This window comes from Triturus cristatus, chromosome 3_2, assembly GCF_964204655.1.
Source record: "Triturus cristatus chromosome 3_2, aTriCri1.1, whole genome shotgun sequence".
Taxonomy (NCBI): domain Eukaryota; kingdom Metazoa; phylum Chordata; class Amphibia; order Caudata; family Salamandridae; genus Triturus; species Triturus cristatus.
The window spans coordinates 495996677-496016028 of NC_140584.1; the positions used below are offsets into that span (position 1 = coordinate 495996677).

The 19352-nt window shown below is 41.9% G+C and overlaps 1 protein-coding gene across 6 annotated transcripts in view; it reads right to left on the bottom strand.

The window, feature by feature from the left end:
• The window catches only part of SBF2 (SET binding factor 2), a 2080461-nt gene that overhangs the window by 727851 nt on the left and 1333258 nt on the right, over positions 1-19352 (bottom strand). For all 6 annotated transcript variants that reach the window (XM_085648170.1, XM_085648169.1, XM_085648168.1 and 3 more), the window contains exons 19-22: positions 14148-14410; positions 10190-10362; positions 9185-9258; positions 3568-3763 (exon numbers count right to left, since the gene is read on the bottom strand). In XM_085648170.1, coding sequence (XP_085504296.1) covers positions 3568-3763; positions 9185-9258; positions 10190-10362; positions 14148-14410 — 706 coding nt within the window. The remainder of the gene's footprint in view (positions 1-3567; positions 3764-9184; positions 9259-10189; positions 10363-14147; positions 14411-19352) is intronic.

The window sequence follows — 19352 nt, forward strand, 5'->3', positions numbered from 1 at the left end:
ATTGAGCCTCCCACGTTTAGCTCGCTGCATCACATGTTGCGCACTACTGACACTTCCCATCTTGTCTCTACGTTGTACCAAAGCTTACATACTGAAATGGAATACACCCCTTGCCCGGCTCGCTCTAAGTGGTGCACTGAATTAGGGCATGACATTACAGATCAGCAGTGGGACTATTGCTCCCGAAAGACTGAGCTCGCCTCTTCGAATAGCAGGCTACATATAACACATTATAAATTTTCTCCGGCGCCTATATTACACCCCTGCCAGGTTATTCCGCTATCGGCTCGATGTGCCAGATGCAGGACGGACAGCGCTGATTTCTTCCATCTGGCATGGGGGTGCAGTGAGGTACATGCATACTGGCAACAGGTTTTTGCAGCGCTACAGCACAAGACCCTTCTAGACATACCGGGGACTCCGTTGCTGGCATTGCTGGGATACACGAAGGCAATACCTGCAGCACAACATCAATTTGTTACATTGAGTTTACTACTAGCCAAACGAAGGGTAGCTTGCAGATGGGGCAGGGGTAGAGCTCCGAAATTTAAGGACTGGTTGAGTGACATGATCCTATGGCAGGAGCAATTAAAGATCTACTCTGAATTACTTCCTGTACCTTCCAGGCCCCGGAATATATGGGCCCCCCTCACTATGTACCTAGTTGAGCACCCGCCCTTGCCTGCCACGGGCACTAATTAGCAGTCTACAAGGAGCATCCTTCTTGGACACACGGTAAAGGGTAGCTGCGCTTTTGATGTTGCTATGTTATATGGTTAGAGTATATAGTTCTAGACTTCTATATAACCTCATGTTGGGGGAAAGCATCATGGGTAGAATACGGTTTCATGTAGCGGTTCAGTGCCATTCTTATGTGCTTCTAATGCTGTTATAATCTATGCATTCTTCTCTGTACTGTGTATGATCATGCTTTAGTGACTATTTCTGTGTTGGAACCAATTGCTGGAACTGTTTGCTTGCAGAATAAAAACCAAGAAAAGAAAAAAAAAAAAGAATTTGTCTAAACTACACCACAAGAGGAGACATTAACTTATTAGATATGGACTAAACACACATGCCCCTAACAGACCTAACGATATCAGGGACTGTTGTGTTATGTCGCCGCAAAACACAACAAGAATTTAGACTTAAGGTAAGTTTGTTTGCACTTCGACAATGGAAGAGTTGTCCTCCTCAAACCTCGTTTGCACCAGAACTCACTGCCATTCTTCTGAACCTTCTTACCGCACACAACACACAAAGCAGGGTTCTACACAAAACAACACGAATATCAATCTGTCACCTGTACAGCAGGAATTAATCTAAAGAAAAAAGCACTTATGCATGAATCACACCGATGATATCAGATTTCTCAAAACTGATAGGAAGGCCAGACACTCCAGAAAAGTGTGAATAAGCAAGAAATGCAAACTGCAAGACAAAGTGAAAAGCATGAATCATGTAGAATAGAAACAAACACCAAACTGTAGAGATCACACTAGTACTAGAAAACATAATAGCAGCCGAAACTCCACTACTTAAGATTTGAGATTAGTATCTACCAAGGGAAATTTATCAAAGAAATAATTCTTCTCTCTCTTCAGTTCAAACCAAAATGGTTAAATTAGTATACACCCTTCATCGTCCTCTATTGTAAGGGTACTACACTGACTCTAGTATGAACTTGCCAATGGCCACCAGATGGAAGTCTAATTCCTTTTTAGTGCCTAGATGTTCATCTGCTGAATGAGAGGGGACTCAACAGCTTTGCACCTGTCATCCTTCATTCACAAAGAAGTTCCATCTAGCTTGCTATGACAGAAATCTTAGGAACAAGCATTTTGTAGCTGCAAGTGAAGATTATTTAACCGGTTACAAATGAAACAATATAATTATGAGAATATGAAAAACGAACATATTTGCCACTGATTTACTATTTTCTTTATCATAAGTGTACTTTAAGCACACCCTGGAAGGAGGAAGTAAAACAAGCAATCCTGTCACACTCACTGAAGCCTCTAAATGTACAGGGCCTATGAGACCTCTATTGGCACAGTAAACCTCTTAAGAGAAGGAGCCTAGAAAGCTCTGCCCCTATTGCAAGAATCGTGCAGCTTTTATGTACTATCATCTTAAATCTGGTTTCATTTAGTCAAACCTGTTGCCTAATAAATAAGGTCAAATTATTCTAAAGCACACACGTCTCATGGTATTATTCTTGTGCTAATATGTAATGGGCAGTAATGCTTGTTTTCAAATTTGGAAGGAGGAATGAAGGAGTGTTCAACCATAGTCTATATCTTGGCTTGGCACCGGACACTAAATCCCGAACTGCTAGGTAATACCCGCTCTGAGCTGGAAAAACAACAATCCCATTTAATCAAACGTCTAATTTTCGGTTAAACTACAGTGTGATATTGTTTGTTGAATGAAATGGATGCCAGGCACAGAACTGTTAGCACATTTATAAGAACTGACCTTTGAGAGGAAGGCAAGCCACTACTCTAACAGGCCATAAACCATATGTAAAAAAACGAACTCCACCAGAATATAAAAGACAGTAAGTCAAGAGAGTAATTTACCAATTTGCACAACACCACACCATGATCACGGTTAAATATGGTGATCACTCGGTATAGTATGGACAAATGAGATGGATTCATTAAACCAAAAACTGGCATAGGATCAGGGTGCTTAAAAGGATAGAAACAGACTGCTCTTTTCACTCACAACATTAGACAAGAAAGTATAGGCAAGCTACATGAAAAGTTGTCTTTTAAAAATTACTTAAATCTGAATTGTTTGGAAAGAATTGTTGTTGATTTCCTAAGAAGAAACTAAAGCAAATTCTTGAAAACTATAATAAATACATTTAGCGGAAATAAAAGAAGCAGTGTCCCACACTTTTCGCTGTAGGTGGTGACACAATAACATTCAACTACTTATATAAAGGAGGCATTATTCTGCCCTTCCGGTTGTTTATTTAAGTCTTTCACAGAAGAAAAAATCTTAATATTGTAATATCATAGGGCAATCTAGTAAAACCTTTTTTGCTACATTGTCCTATTCATGTGCACTTCCACGCTGCAGTACAACTTTATAGGTCTGGATTCCTGCTATGTACAGAATCTTATCGATTATAATTTACAAAAATCAAACTGAAGAGGGTGGGTCAGTTTCCTCATGCCATGATAACACAACATACAATGTGTACCAACTACCATAGAATAAAGTGAGAGTCCTATTGGAATTGCAGTTCTACTTTGAGGAGCCCAAGTTTAGTTTGTATTTTATTTTTTTCAAAGTGTCTAAAGATTCTTAGGTTTCAGCAAGAGCTCCACATCAAAAGAAATTGTTTACTCTGGGATAAGATTGGTTATATTACAACTGTAGAGCCCTAAATAATCAGATTCAATTAGCAGCTCAAGTGATGGTGTATTCCAAAGGTGAGGAGTCTGGATTGAAAATAATGAATTCATGATAATATCCCAATTTGTGTACTAGAACATATATGTTTTTGGGAACGATCACATAATTATCAATAAAAAGCCAATAAAAAAAGCATACCTAGTTGATCATGAGGGGCCCCTTTAAATATAATTCTATATGTAGTAAGGAAAAGTGCTCCTTCAGCAGGAAGGAGGGGTGGGCCACCGAGTGTTCCACCCATCGCTTCTTCCCTCCCATCAGGATCCAGCAGCACGCGCAATGCTTCACATACCAATTCTTCACCAGGCAGCAAAGCTGGTCTCAGAATCTTGGCCTGTACACAAAGAACAAGAAAAGAAAATCAACATAAATGCCTCTGCTACCTTTTACCATGTTTATATACAAGTAATACATACTCAAAGTCTGGAATATCAATTCTGTGAACACTTCAAAACTTTATAAGTCTATTCAGTTTTATAAAATACAAGGTACTCTTACTAAAAGGGTGCACCTGTTTGCGGTCTTGTAACAGACAGAGCCAGTCTATCGGGAGACAGCATTGTATATCATACTCAACAGAACCAATTCTTGCTCATAAAGTGGACGGTTTTTCATGAAAATCTCAGTTGTCTTGCTAAATGTTGCTTTCCTCCCTTTCTGTTTGATCCGCCCATAGCATGGACATTATTTAGGAGTCGCGCAACTGCGACCCCAAGCTTGCTCCTTGCAAACCCTAGCACTGCATTTGCAACCCCTGGCCTCAGCGTTAGCAGAATCAGTGACAGGAACAGAACAGCAGTTTGTCCTTGCTCCAATCATTACACTCATAGTTAATAGTGAATAATATAGAATTCATTATTAGTGTAATAAATGGAGTAAAATTAGCTGGAATATGACTCTATGGCAGCAGAGGTAAGGAAACATTATTTATTATAAGTGTATGTTTTGTCCATGCATGCAGGTGAGAGTGTGTTTATGTGAGTGTGATTGTGTGTGTATTTGTAAGCTTGTGTGTGTGAGTGAAAATAAAGGTCAAATAGTGTGTGTTGTCACTTCCGTTACCCCAAGCCTTTTGGTGAATTGACTTTCATGGCCCACAGGAGCGTTTTGGTTTTGCCGTCAGTCGATTTGTCATTCTTCCTATTCTGAATGCAGCATTGCAAACAGATCTAAGTTCAATCATCAGTTTACTGTCTTACAGGGCCAGCCACTTACTGAACAATATATAACCTGAAAAATACAACATATCACTCGACAGACTACTACAAATAAGCATTGGCAATGCCGATCTGTCTTGTTTGAAGGTAAAGGTAAGTGAGAAGGTTTGGCATTGCAAATGCTTGTGGTGTGGCACACATCAGGTTGATGTGCCAATTTCAAATAGCTCAGAGTTTTTCATCAAAACCATGAACCATTCAAAACAGCATACTGTCCTGTGATTATTACATTGTAGGCAAATACAGCCTGGTACAGTTACAGCATTGGCTTTTTAATAAGAAGCACCTAACAAAGGTCCTGATTACGATTATAGTCAGTGATTTCGACCGGACGGCGGTCGGAATCGTTCTCCCAAATGGCGGCGTGGCTGAGGCAGGCACCGCCATCGGGATTACGATATCTCTTTCTGACTGCCTTTTCAGGTCGGGAAGATCGCCATGAAGGCTGTCAGACACAGAATTTGGGGGAAACTGGTTCCTGTACATGTTGGGCCACTGTAAAATGGTCCTGGGAGCACATGTAGTGCCACCACTCCACCGTGTGCCATGCACGAAATGGTGCATAGCACTCGGTGCAGGAGGTGCTCCATACCACGGCAGCTTGTGCTGCGATCCTTTTCCTTGCCCGCAGCACAAGCCACCGTGGTATGGAGCACTTTCCGACCACAAGCATGGCAGCCCTATAATGTGGTGGTCGGGCCTCCCACATGCTTGTTGGGCGGTCTCTGACCGCCACGATAGCGGTCGGCCGTCCCACAGTCTGCTAGCGCAATAAGGCCCAAGGTCATCCACTTGATGAAAAAGTGAGTGCAATATCTAAAAGCACAATTTTTAATTTAAAACTCAGCAACTGCATTGTTACTTGTTATTCATTTTTTCAAAATCTAATATTTAAAAAAATGGCTGTACCAAAAATTTGCATTTGTGCCCTTATGATCATAAAATAGATCCTTCATTAAAATCTTAAATGCTACTCCAATTAATATAATTTGAATCGAAAGAACTTAAATCAAATCTGTGAATTATGACTATTAATTATAATGTGTCAACAATAGCACACTAATTGCAAAACAAAATGTCATAATTCCATCAAGGGTGGCAGATCTAATTCTCAATGAATAGGTGATGAAACCTGCAGATAAGATTACGGCATTCGATCTACTAGTTGAACATTGTCCAGCTCCCTGTATCAATGAACCTTTATTCTCTGTTCATAGCAGTGTGCTAGGTACGCTTTTCCTTCACAACTACCCACCTCAAAGTCAGTGGTCAATGACCAGCAATTAATTTATGGAATCTGGTAAGACCATAAAGAAGGCATAAGGAAGACTGTCTGCTTACTAGACCACTTACTACATAAAGTGAACGCCATCAAGTATTGACACCCTCTAAAGCCTTCTTAAGGTGGCTTATCCATTGAGGTAATTACATACACAATCATGTCCCATAGAAATGAGAGAGAATAAATCATAATCTTCTAACTGTTAATTTAATTTCTCAAGAAAGAATACGGCAGCAACCAATCTGGGAGGCTAATGAACGGGAAGGTCCTAAACTTTACTAACAACAACAATTTAAAGCATCCAATGCTTGTTCTGTAATTCAACTGAGGAGCCGAGTTGCTAGAATTATGCCCTGGTAAGAAACATTTTCATTTACTAATTTCAATATTTTATAGTTGCAAACAGGCTTCTTTTTAGACATTTTACAAAGCCAAATCATGCAGCTAATAAAGCTTTTATGTGCACACTCAGAAACAATTTGCTGCATGAGGTTATTATGGACAGAGTAGTTATTGGTTCCAAGAGGACTACCAAAATGAGCAATGCACTTTAAAGAAGTACAATTCTGATATCCAATATTAAGATTAGAAGTATTTTACCTGGAGGGTAACAAATGGCGCATATCAAGGAGACCCTGTTAGTAGGAAGTGGCAACTTATCAGAACAACTCACCCATCAGGTAATAATAATCACTGTATCTGCGGGTGTCAACACTTTCATTTGGTTGACCATTTTGGTTTCCAGCCATTTCATCAAAGTTCGATGGTTTGGAATTCTCTTCCACCGGGTTTAAGAGCTTATCCAAAGCTCAGTTTTTTTGCCCAGCATTTTTGTGTTTTAAACTTTCATTGTCTGTTGATATTTGCATTGACAGAACATAGGTTCCCATTTGTTCTAGAGTGACTGGACCTCTTTGGCATGTATTCTGGGACCTTGTTGCTAAAACTACTGTCTGAGCAAATGTTTGCAAATGTATTGTCAACTCAAGTATCTTGTCTTGAAAGGTCTCGTCACAGCATGCTACAGGGAAGTCGACTGATACAAGGACCATGCATGTGGCAGTTACATATTTCAATGATTCATTATCTGTATCTCAGTGGATAGAATATCATTTGTGAATAATATTCCTACTGACCTACTTTCCCCTTTTCAGTAATTATTATGTTGCCTTGCAGAATTAACCCTTACATAATGGTGACTGAACTTCTGCTGCCTCAAGTTTCTGTTGGGTCTAAGATATGTCAATCTTTTCCAAGATGTGGTTAAGGGTATCTGATGTTTTGCTTCTGGTGAGTTGTCTGATGAGTTGTTTGTATGATGAGAGGGATGTTGATAAGTCTGATATTAACATGCACATTTATTTTAATTCTAGGAGGAGTTGAAGAGCTAAAGAGGCTTTTTATAGGATTATTTTATTCTCATCAATTAACCTTACGCAGTGTTTGCCAAGTGAAAGACAGACATTTGTGATTGCACGGATTACAATTCCAGCCTGTGTGCAATCCCTTTTGAAATCCAGCACTTCCTGCCCCTGTGATTCATCCTGTATATTTATAGTATTGTTTACAAGACTTGAGGTTGAAATTAAACCTTCTACCCTGTTTTTATAGTTTTAAAGGGATATGGTTGCAGACTGAGGGATATGGTTGCAGACTGAGTCCAAAAATTTGGGGTTGGTATAAATGTATCTATCTCTGTGTTACACCAAGCCAATTTTACTCCTTTTTATGGAGGAACACGTGGGTTCTTTTGTTGTTATGGTGGAAATGACAGCTTGTTGTGGAGGAAAATATGCTGTTGCAGAATGAGGACATTGCACACAATGAAAATCATTTTGAAGATAATTCTTCCTTCCAGTAAGATTCAATGCAGAGAAATAAGGCATAAACAGATATTCTGGAATTTTTGGTACCAAGATTAAGTCTTGCATTTGAGTTTACAACCACATTAACTGGGGCGAACGGAAGCGGGGCAAGATAGCTTTAGGTACTGCAACCAGAACAGCATTCTAACCATCAATGTCTGTTACTATATATGCTTCAAACAAACTGGCATGTGTAGAAATCTTGGGTACAAAACCTATAGAAACACAAAGTACCAATGAATGAATGGGTCCAATGAACATCAATTCCCTACTTTTGAGAGTTTTTTGGAATACTGCTCAATAGTCAACTATTCATCTCTGTTGATAAAGAACTATAAAGAGTAACCTGTCGGTTCACGTACTGTTGGTTCTTAGTATGGTATATTATTAGTATAGGACCATTGTGTGACAGTACAAACAACATATTTAACTTTTTGCCATTTTTGGACTGGCAATTTGTTTGAAAACATTTTAACACCTGTTTGGTGTTCTGTTCTTCCATGGGGGTGTCTACTTCAGATATTGCTTATTCTGTAACCTGCAAATTGGTATAGCAAAGACTGCTGCTGTATGAAAATTCTATGCTATGTCCATTATCAAACTTTGAGCTTCAGACTTCTGTTCAACATACTTAGAACCCAGTGGTACCATCATACAATTATAGTTCATAGTTACAGTGAGATTTTGTTTTACAGTAGTGAATGGGTAATGTATGCAGAGAGGCTTTTACCAAATCATTATTTACTTGATTGCACAGTTTTTTGTACTTTCAATGTATATACCGTATATTTGTTTCTTAGTTTTTTAGGTACATTTATTTCTTTTAGTTCCCAGTCAACATTCCACTGTCCTTGTTTATAATCTTTCTGTGGTAGTGTTTATCTAGTAGGTTACCATTTGATGTTCCTTTTTTGCTGTGGCCACTCACCTGTATTCTACTTTCTATTTCTACAATCTGTTGGTGACCCTGGCCCATCAATGGCCATTTTCTCTTTGCCAATTGTTGCTGAATGTTGTAATTTTGTGTTTTTGATCTGGTGGGGTTTTCTCTGCCGGGTCATCATTGACATGTTAAAAAAAAAATGTGCGGAGCAGTAGTTGCTAAACAGAAAGTGCAACATATTGATGCAATGACTCAACTGAGCAAATATTGAAGTGCCCTGTCCTCTTCGACACTTAGGTTTATTTATCTCCTGTTTGGGTAGTCCCTTCTTTCTTATTTTTCTTTCACCATAAAATCCTCTTCTATTCTCGTTTTACATTTCAATCCTGTTTATATTTTATCCAAATCCACGTGCAGAGGTAAATTGGCATGTAAATGCCAACCCACTTCCCATTTCACACAATATAAAAATAATACTTCATACGTTTTTACACTTTTCAAAATTCACCTTTTTTATTGGGGGAAGCCTTCTACTTTCTCTGTGTACAACCTCCAACGTCTCAATGTGCATAGCGACAATGCCTTGAAAGAGAAAAAGCAATTACTATGTGCACCTCAAAAATTTACATACAATGTTTACTACCCATAGTTCTAAGAAATTGATTTCCATATATATGATGGCACAAACGTTTTGTTCTATCCCACACATTTATCAAGGCACTACAATAAAGCAAATTACAAAATTTAATTCCCACAAAATACACTAAACCAGTAATCAAGTTTTAAAATAATTACGGCATAAATCGATATAGGTACCCTTTTGAATCGCCGAGTTGCCGATTACCACAGTTGCCTAATCCAACTCCAAACCCACCACTTCCTTCCACCCACCCACCCACCCACCAGAGGCTTCTAAGTTTGTATCTTGCACCCTGCTTTCTCCTCTTGTTACTGTTTAGCCATCTTTCTCCTCCTCCTCTCCCCCCATCTTCGACCTCCTTCCACTACCTCTGTATTCCTCTGGGACAAAGTCTGATGATGAAAAATAAGTACTGAGCCCCAAAAATAGGTATCAATGGGGACCCCCGGCAACCGCTTCCACATATTAAGCACTGCACGATGCAAGCCAGACATTTGCACTGTAATAATTGATCAGCGCTGTATGGTGTATATAGAATTCCATAGAGAGGGAGAACAGGAAGAGGAGAAGGGCTTTAGGTAATTTTAAAATTTCTGACACAGAGGGAAGCGTGATCGACTGCAGAAGAGAGGAAGTGTCTGGATTTGGATCTAGAACAAAAACACTTAAACAGACATGAAGCTTGTGTGAGTGCGGGAACATTACGAGTTATCAGTGAAGCTGATGGAAGAATGCAAGAATAAAGTAGAACATTTTAAAAATAGAACTGATCGTAGACATATCACTGTCACAATAATGTCTCCACCTACTTCTCACTTACTACAATGCCTAAATTGTATTGAACATGTCAATTCGTCAATAGAAAAGGTATACCTGGTATCATGCAATGCAGGCTCTTTATGTGGTCCTGACTTACTCCACTCTCTGTGCAAACCTTGTCAATAAATCTCGTAATGAAGCGCACAACAGAATTGGTGATGTCATTGTTTTCAGAATCCTCAAACCCACTTTCAGTGTCATAGCTCTCAGCCACACTGCCTGCAATGCTAAACAGTAGGGGGAAAATATGAGCAAAATATTTCTTTTACAAGCAAAATATTTCTTTTACGTGCAAATGAACAGCAGCAATCTAGAATCTACACAATTCCTAATAATTTAAACTAAAGTAATACTGTAGGCTAAAAATACTGTAGCTGGTGTACGTGAGGCAAGCATAATAGTGTATCACAGCCTTCCAAAGCTCAAGGTACTTGGTAACCTAACTAGTAAAGCAATCTGGGTCCATGTGTAAAAATACAAGTTTTCTTCTATTGATGGCTGGAGCAGAAATAGTTAATAAGAGTCAACAATGAGTCAAATGCAAAATGTGTAATCCCAGCAAAGTATTATACATCCTGCTTTTTAATGCTGTGACATGTAGTGTATGCTATTTCAAGAAAGTTGTAAAAAAAAGCTAGGACTGCCCAATCTTATGAACCCAGGGAAACATCATATCAAACTAAACAGTGGCCACCCAAAAATCATTCATCATGATAATGTGTTTAAATTAGAGATACTTGATTACTTCAATGTATCCACCCAAATTCACGATATGCAATTCTCTCATCCACACCAGGTTTAAACATAATCCTGACTAAAATGCACCACCAATCAGAGTATATATAAGTAATATCAGTAAGAATACATTTGAAGACAGTTTGTATGCACTTGAATGTATTGTATATCACCATTCATATATCAAATGAGTTGAGAGTTAAAATGCAGTGCTCAGAAAAGCGTTCATGCATAAAGTGAAGAAAGATGAGAATGCACAGAGAAGCTATACACAATTGACTAAAAACTATATCCAAAACATCATTTCGGCATTTCATCACAAGGATAATCAACACATGATATAAACATAGGCTAAAATCCTCTAGTTTTTATGTTAGGCTTCAACCATTACAGAGCAATTGCCGGAGCATCGATGACTAAAGGTGAAATAATAATACTTGGCATTAAACAACACTACTGTCAACGGGGGGCAAATAGAGCCCAGATAACTATCAGCAGAAGCACCATGGGAAGAAAGCCACAAAAATGTGAGCAATCCCCAAAAAGGAAGTGATAGTATCCAAATAACTGCAAGCAGAAGGCTCGTGTGTAGAAACCAGTAGGCATGCAAGGATTTCCAGAGAAGGTGCATGTGAAATGGATAAATTAAAGCAATACTCCTTGGATGATCCAAACTTGAGGCATGTTGTGCATTTTAAATTGCAAAGACACAATGTAGAACAAGCATTTGCAATGCAATAGGTCTAGTAATTGCCGGAGTTTAAGCTAATGGCATTGTAAATGACAATGTCTTTTGTTTATCAGTTTTTTTTATAATGAACACATAAATAAAAGGCATTGTCATTTACAATGACAATAGCTCAGACTCTTGTAAATGCAAGACCTGTTTAGTTTCAAATAAGGGGCCGCCAGTGTCCCGGGCTGGCTGGAAAGTAAAAGCGCATGGAGTACTGAGTGTTGCAGGAAAGCATGTCCTGCCTGCTGCAGAAGAATATCATTAAAGAAAATAGTGCTTATAGATAGACTAAATAAGACATAGCGTGTAACAATAGTAGAAAAAGTGGCAGTCCTCATGGGAGGTTAGAAATGAAGACAAGGCGGAACTAAGGAGGGACTTTTCGCAGGGACTATTTTAAATATGTTCTGTGGCATTTAAATAATAGCCAGTTAAGTTAAACGGCAAAAAACATAAAACCTGGGTTAGATTGGGTATCAGACCGTCATCAGCCAAACTGGAAACAGGCATATAAGACCTATCGGTATTACCAATGTTTTTTAGGCATGCGGTACAGCATCACAAGTGCTGTGCCACATGGCTAAAACACACAAAAACATGTGAAAAAGTGGTGTGAAAGCGCTCTTTTAAAATGAAGAGCATTTTAAAGGAGTTTTAAATGGGTTGAGGGATGTGGAGGGAGTTGGGAAATCAACAACACACCGGAGGGGGGCTTAAACTGTATAGCGGATGGGGGCAAAGCAACACGAAGTAGAGAACACGGACAAAAGAAAGCAACATGTAGCACTTTGGGGAAAAACTCACGGCGACAGAAAGCAACAGGAGTGCCGATGGGGGGAGGGAAGCACATGGGTGAAAGAGAAATAGTATGGAGAGGGGAGAAAAGCATATGAGGGAGACAGATGAAAACACGAGTGTTGTCATGGAGTGCTTAAACAAAAAGACAAATAAGTCCCCAAAAGCGGACAGAGGAATCACAAAAAACAGCAAATCAAAGAGATAATTAAAAAGGCTAATGGTCCATGGGACACACAAGATAGAAAGGCTGAAACAAGGAAAGCCATATAACAGAAAGCAAGCAAACAAACAGGAGTGTCAGTAAAGTCAACCAATTGTAAGCAATGACTGGGCTGCAAGCCCCTGTAAATTGTAAGCAATGGTCGTGCTTCAAGCCCCTGTATGTTCTCAGTAAGTCCACATACAGGGCCAGATTCCAATGCGGTTAGGAAGGCCTCCTAACAGGATTTGCTCCATACGAATTGGAAATATGCATTTCCGACTGACTCGGAAAGGTTTCTGACCGATCGAGTACGATGCGAGTTAGGCGTAAGGAATATCCCAATCCGAACCCGACAGCATTCGGAATGACTGAACAGTACAGAGCAAAATCGTACATCTCTACGTTTCTGAACGACCGAGTACGATTTGGACAGTCTTTCCGAATCGTGCCGTCCGACTCGAATCTGCATTCGGAATCAGACTTTGGGGGCCCAAGGCAGGCCCCCCTGCACCCGGAGTCTTACCAATCGGGCCAGTGGAGGTACCCATGGGTCCCCCACTTACCAGCTGTGCACAATTTGGCATGCACCAGGGGGTGCCCGCCACAGGGTGCCTGATTTTACCCAGCCACCGCTTACTTTAATGGGAGCCTATGCATTCGGTCGAAACATAGGCTTCCATTGAAGTCAATGGGAGTCCGACCAAATCGTATCTGGAAGCATCCGGACTCTCCCGATCCGAGTGGGTCGGAAGCCATTCCCAAACCTATTCGGTCGGGAAGATTTCCTAACCGCGTCGGAATCGGGCCCTCGGTCTTTTGCAATCAGACAGCTTGCACCATCTCTATTATGCTTGCCCTAAAAAGGCATCCTTGTAGCCAGAAAAACCAAGTAACAAAAGAGTATGCTGAATCTACAGTCAAGTAATAAAGGTACTTGCCTAGATATAATTAAGATTGTTCTCTAAGATCCTTATATTACATTGCAATTCCAGATATGGGAAAACTGTTAACAGTAGACAAGCTTACCCTTGCATTAGACTAGTAGTTAGAAACAGAAGTATATTTTAATTTGCCATGGTTTCATGCTGTCCCAGTCTTACAGTATAATATTTATTTTGTTTGTTTTTGAGGACAGCCTTGAAGCTGTTGAGATGATACTGTTTAAATAACAGACTACTGAATGGAAGAATGCACTTTAAGAAAATAATTCTTATTGAGATAATATTTATTTATTTATTAGTTAAGTATTTATATAGCGCACTTCTACCCGTGGGCGTCAAGGCGCTTATTTAAAGTTCCTGACTGCTAAATAGCAGATCCCCATGTTCTGGGTAGAGGACACCGGAATGTATATGTACTGATTAAAAAGATCCCAAAATCTGAGATATATTTAAATACTTTTTAAAACGGAACTGTACTATTGTGGTGGCTAAAATAAGCTAAAAACGAACAACAAAACAGAAAGCAAAGCTTCATACCATAGAAAGTGGCAAAATGAACAATATCACATTAATCTACAGTACTGCTAAGAATGTTCTTACCTATTTGTGACAAGACTGTTGCTCCCACTTTCCCAATCCCCTGTTGCTGATGTTCTTAACAGCTTATTTTTGCTGGTGTCCAGTGGAACGAGCAAATAAACCATGAGGTTAGCAAAATGAATTGCCTGGCTGAAAACCGTACTTTCTTCACTCTGTACCAGTTCCTGTTGCTGTTGTTTGCTAAGAGTTGGCCACAAGCGCATTTGTTCAGCTGCTATATCCATGATAGTCTTATCCTTATCCAAGGCTGACGTTTTCTTGTCCTGGAAAGATATTTTAAATAAAGACATTTAAAATTAAGAAAATGTAATATTCCAAGTCATATTTGATGTATAAAATAAGATTTTTAGTGGTAGCGAGAGTATCTAACAAGGTGAACCATTTTGTTTTTATTTAATATTATTTCACAAATACAACATTTTAAGAAAGAACAAACAGAGTAAGGTCCATTCCCTTCTGAGGTAAGCCAAAGCACTGATTATGAGTTTGGCAGATGGGATAGTCAGTCACAAACATGACGGATATTCCATCTCCTGTATTGTCAGTTCCACAGAACTAAAGAACAAGTTACTTACCTTCGGTAACGCTTTTTCTGGTGGATACAGTATATGCCTGTGGATTCCTCACCTTATGAATATCCCCTGCGCCAGCATTCTGCGGAAAGTTTTCCTTCGCTCTCCACGCCGACGAGGTCGTCACAATACCATGGCTCCGCACGCGGCTCCACATGACGTCACTGGAGCCATAAGAGGACCACGTCGGCGTGATGAAGTCAGTTCCACCCATTTTTTCCGTGCCACCGAGGCGAACGGGCTGACCGACCATAGAGACAATGCATACATAGTACACAGTATTCACACAAATACACACAGTGTAAGATGAAAAAGGAAAGCAAACATTTCCTATAAACCTACTCAAAGGCAAATAGAGGCAACACAAAATGACAATAATTAATAACCATATTAACCAATACCTCTTTTAAGGTATAAAAGGGTGGACAACTGGGAGGCGGGTGGGTCAGTGAGCAATCCACAGGCAGATACTGTATCCACCAGAAAAAGCGTTACCGAAGGTAAGTAACCTGTTCTTCTGATGGATACATCTGCCTGTGGATTCCTCACCTTATTAATAGAATCCCACAGCAGTCCCAATCCCGGAGGAGGGTGTCCACCCTTCTATACCAAAAAGTCTTGCAAAACAGAGCGCGCAAAATGGCCATCCCTCCTCACTTCGGAATACAAGCAGTAATGCTTCGCGAAAGTGTGGAGGGAGGCCCAAGTTGTGGCCTTACAGATGTCCAACACAGGAACACCTCTGGACAAAGCAGAAGTAGACGATTTAGCCCAGGTAGAGTGAGCTCTAATGCCTTCAGGAGTCTCCTTACCAGCCAGAGCGCAGCAGATCTTCATGCACAAGATGATAAACCTAGAAAAAGTGCGCTGTGCACCGCCTTGCCCTTCATACGACCAACATAGCCCACAAAGAGCTGATCGTCCTGACGGAAGTCCTTTGTTCTATCAAGATAGAAACTAATCGCCCTCTTAGGGTCCAAACGCTGCAGCCTCTCCTCCTCCTTGGAAGGGTGAGGGGGAGGATAGAAAGTAGGAAGGGTAATGGACTGCCCTAGATGGAAGGGAGTTACAACCTTAGACAGAAAAGCAGCCCTGATCCTAAGTACCATCCTTTCAGCATGTATGGTCAAAAACGGAGGCTTTGAACTCAAAGCCTGAAGCTCACTCACCCTCCTAGCCGAAGTGATAGCCACAAGAAAGACCGTTTTAAATATCAGCAGTCTCAAAGGACAACTATGCATAGGTTCAAACGTGGAACCCATTAAAAAAGTTAACACTAAATTCAAATCCCATGTTAGTAAGCCCCTTAATGAACCTTAAAACTATTGGAGACTTAAAAAGAGACGGCTGATCAGGCAAACAAAGAAATGTCAAGAAAGCCGACAAATATCCTTTAACAGTGGCCACAGCACAATCCTGCTGGGCCAAATGAAGCGAAAAAACAAAGAACAAAGATGAGCTTTTAAGGGATCAATAGACTTCTCTCCACACCATCTAACAAATTTTGACCACCTGTAGGAGTAGAAAGACTTGGTGGAGTGTCGCCTGGCCGATAATATAACATCCACCACATCAGGTGGGAGAGAGAAAGAAATCAGGTTGCCCCGTTCAATCTCCAGGCATGAAGCTCTCCACGTCCGGAAGACGTATTGAACTACCTCCGGATGAAGCCTCCACTCGTGGTCGGCGGAGAACTGCCGACTGAGACTGTCCGCACGAACGTTCAGCACTCCGACCAGATGATTTGCCATCAAACAAATCCGATGGTCCTGAGCCCAGGACCAGAGCCGCAACGCTTCTCTGCAGAGACGGTACGACCCTACTCCTCCCTGCTTGTTGACGTACCACATCACGGCAGTGTTGTCCGTCAGGACTTCAAGTGATTGACCGTGAAGGGAAGGGAGAAAGGCCTTGAGCTCCAAACGTATCGCCCACAATTCCAGAAGATTGAAATGAAGCAATCTTTCCTCTGGAGACCAAAGTCCCTTTATCTCCAGATTTCCCAGATGAGCACCCCACCCTAGGGTAGAGGCATCCGTTATCACTGTGGCCACTGATGGAGGAAGGTAGAAGGGCTTTCCTTGTGACAGATTGCCCCCCACGCTCCACCAAGACAGATCCACTGAAGCTTCTCTGGAGATCCCGACTGACTCCCTGAGATCTCCATTGTGCTGATACCACTGCCTGCGGAGGCACCACTGAAGCGCCCTCATGTGCCAGCATGCATGGTCGACCAACAGAATGCAGGAAGCGAACAGACCGAGCAGGCGAAGGACCTTCAGAACCGGAGCAACCGCTCCATTGTAAAACAAGGGAATCATTTCCTGAATGTCGAGAATCCTTTGCGGAGGAGGAAAAGCTTGACACACAGTGGTATCCAGTACTGCCCCTATGAACAGGTTGCGCTGAGAGGGCACTAGGTGAGACTTCGATACATTTATCGAAAAACCTAATTTGTACAACAGCTGAACTGTTACCTGCAGATGATGAAGCACCATCTATGGCGACTTTGCCTTCAGAAGCCAGTCGTCCAGGTAGGGAAAAACCGGGATTCCCGACCTCCTAAGATGGGCAGCCACCACCGCCATCACCTTGGTGAAGACTCGAGGTACAGTAGTAAGACCGAACGGAAGAACCACAAACTGGTAGTGTTGCGACCCAACCGTAAATCGGAGATACTTCCTGTGTGACTTCAGGATTGGGATGTGAAAATACACATCCTGTAAGTCGATAAACACCATCCAGTCCTCTTGCTGCAGCGCCTGAAGAACCTGCGCTAGGGTGAGCATCTTGAATCTCTCCTGCTTGAGATAGATTCAAAATTCTGAGATCCAGGATTGGACATAACCTGCCATCCTTTTTGGGAATCAGAAAATACCGGGAGTAGCATCCCTGACCCCTTTCCTGCTCCGGAACCACCTCTATTGCACCTTTTTGTAACAGAGTAAGAACCTCCTTTTGAAGGAGAAGTAAATGATCCTCTGTGGAAAACCCTTGGCAAGGAGGGTAAGGAGGAGGGAATTCCCTGAAGGGAAGGGCGTACACATTTTCTACCAGATCTAAAACCCAAAGGTCTGAAGTGATCGATTTCCAATCTTGTAGAAAAAGGGTAAGCCGACATCCCACGGGACCTACATGAACCAGGATGGCGGATCTAGGGCTGCTTTCTCGCATTACCAGGAGGGGCTGGGGAGGTACAGGAGGAGGAAGGTTGATGCCTGGCTCCAGGAAGGCGACCTCAGACTTTACCCCATAGGACTTATACAAGGGGTTTTGTTGCTGCTGCTGCTGCTGAGGCTGTCTGAAACTTCAAAAGGAAGACTTCCCAAAGCCTCTGTATCTTTTATAACCATAACCTCTCGCCTGTGGTTGCAGACCCAAAGACCTTGCTGTGGCTTTACAGTCCTTAAATCTTTGCAAGGCAGAATCTGCCTTGTCCCCAAAAAGTCTGGACCCATCAAAAGCCTAATCAAGAAGAGCAGCCTGGACATCGGGAGAGAACCCAGAATACCTCAACCACGCATGTCTTCTTGTTGCAATGGATGAACCCATCACCCTGGCAACAGAATCCGCCGTGTCCAGGCCAGACTGGATGACATGGCGAGCTGCAGCCTGGGAGTCCGCCAACACCTCACTCAGATTTCCCCTGTCTTCCTCAGACAACTTAGGAAGAAGCTGTTTGACAGAGTCCATTAGGGCATGAATGTATCTACCCAAGAGACAAGTGGCGTTGGTAGATTTCAGTGCCATGCTAGCTGAAGAAAAGACCTTCTTCGCAGACTGTTCAGCTTCTTGGAATCCCTGTCGGCCGGAGCTTGCTGAAAAGCCCCTGTAGACTGCTTCGAACAAGAAGCCTGCACCACCAAGCTCTCAGGAGAGGGGTGAGATGAAAGGAACACTGGATCCCCAGGAGCAGGTCTATATCTTCTGGACACTGACCTTGAAACCGCAGGAGCAGAAAGAGGGTTGCACCACACATCGAGGATTGGCTCAGTCAGTGCATTATTAAAGGGCAAGAGTGGTTCAACCACCAAGGACGGAGAATGAAGCACCTCCACAAGAAGATTAGGCTTATACTCAGCCATAGGGAGCTGCAAATCCAAGGGTTCTGCAGCCTTCCTAATCACAGAACGGTACGGAGCAACCTCCTTCGAGGGGGAAGCCTTCTGATAAACAAAGTCCTACTCTGGAGAAGTGTCAAGTCCACTTGCCTCACACAAGTTCTCAAACACATCTTCTGTGTCATACACTTCCCCTTTCTCCCTCTCATCTGCCTGGTACTGCTCCTCCTCCAACAACCTCTGCGCCTCTCTCCTCGAGCGCATCTTCGGTTGCGGCGTCGGCGGTGCCACACGCTTCGTCGATGGCTCCGGGAGCGGCGTCGAAGGAGAATCCGCTGTAGCAACCGGCGCCGATCGAATCCGAGAAGCTTCACGGGATGGAGCCGGGGACTGCCCATACGGCATCGACATCCTCGGAGCCGGAAAATGCCAGGACGGTGTCGCCAGCATGAAAGGCGCAAAGGGGGCCTGTGGATACTGGTGAGGCACACCCAAATTAAATGTCAAAGGACCCATAGGACCCGAATGTGCACCAGAGGGGTATGTGGCGGTGGCGAACACACCATACATTG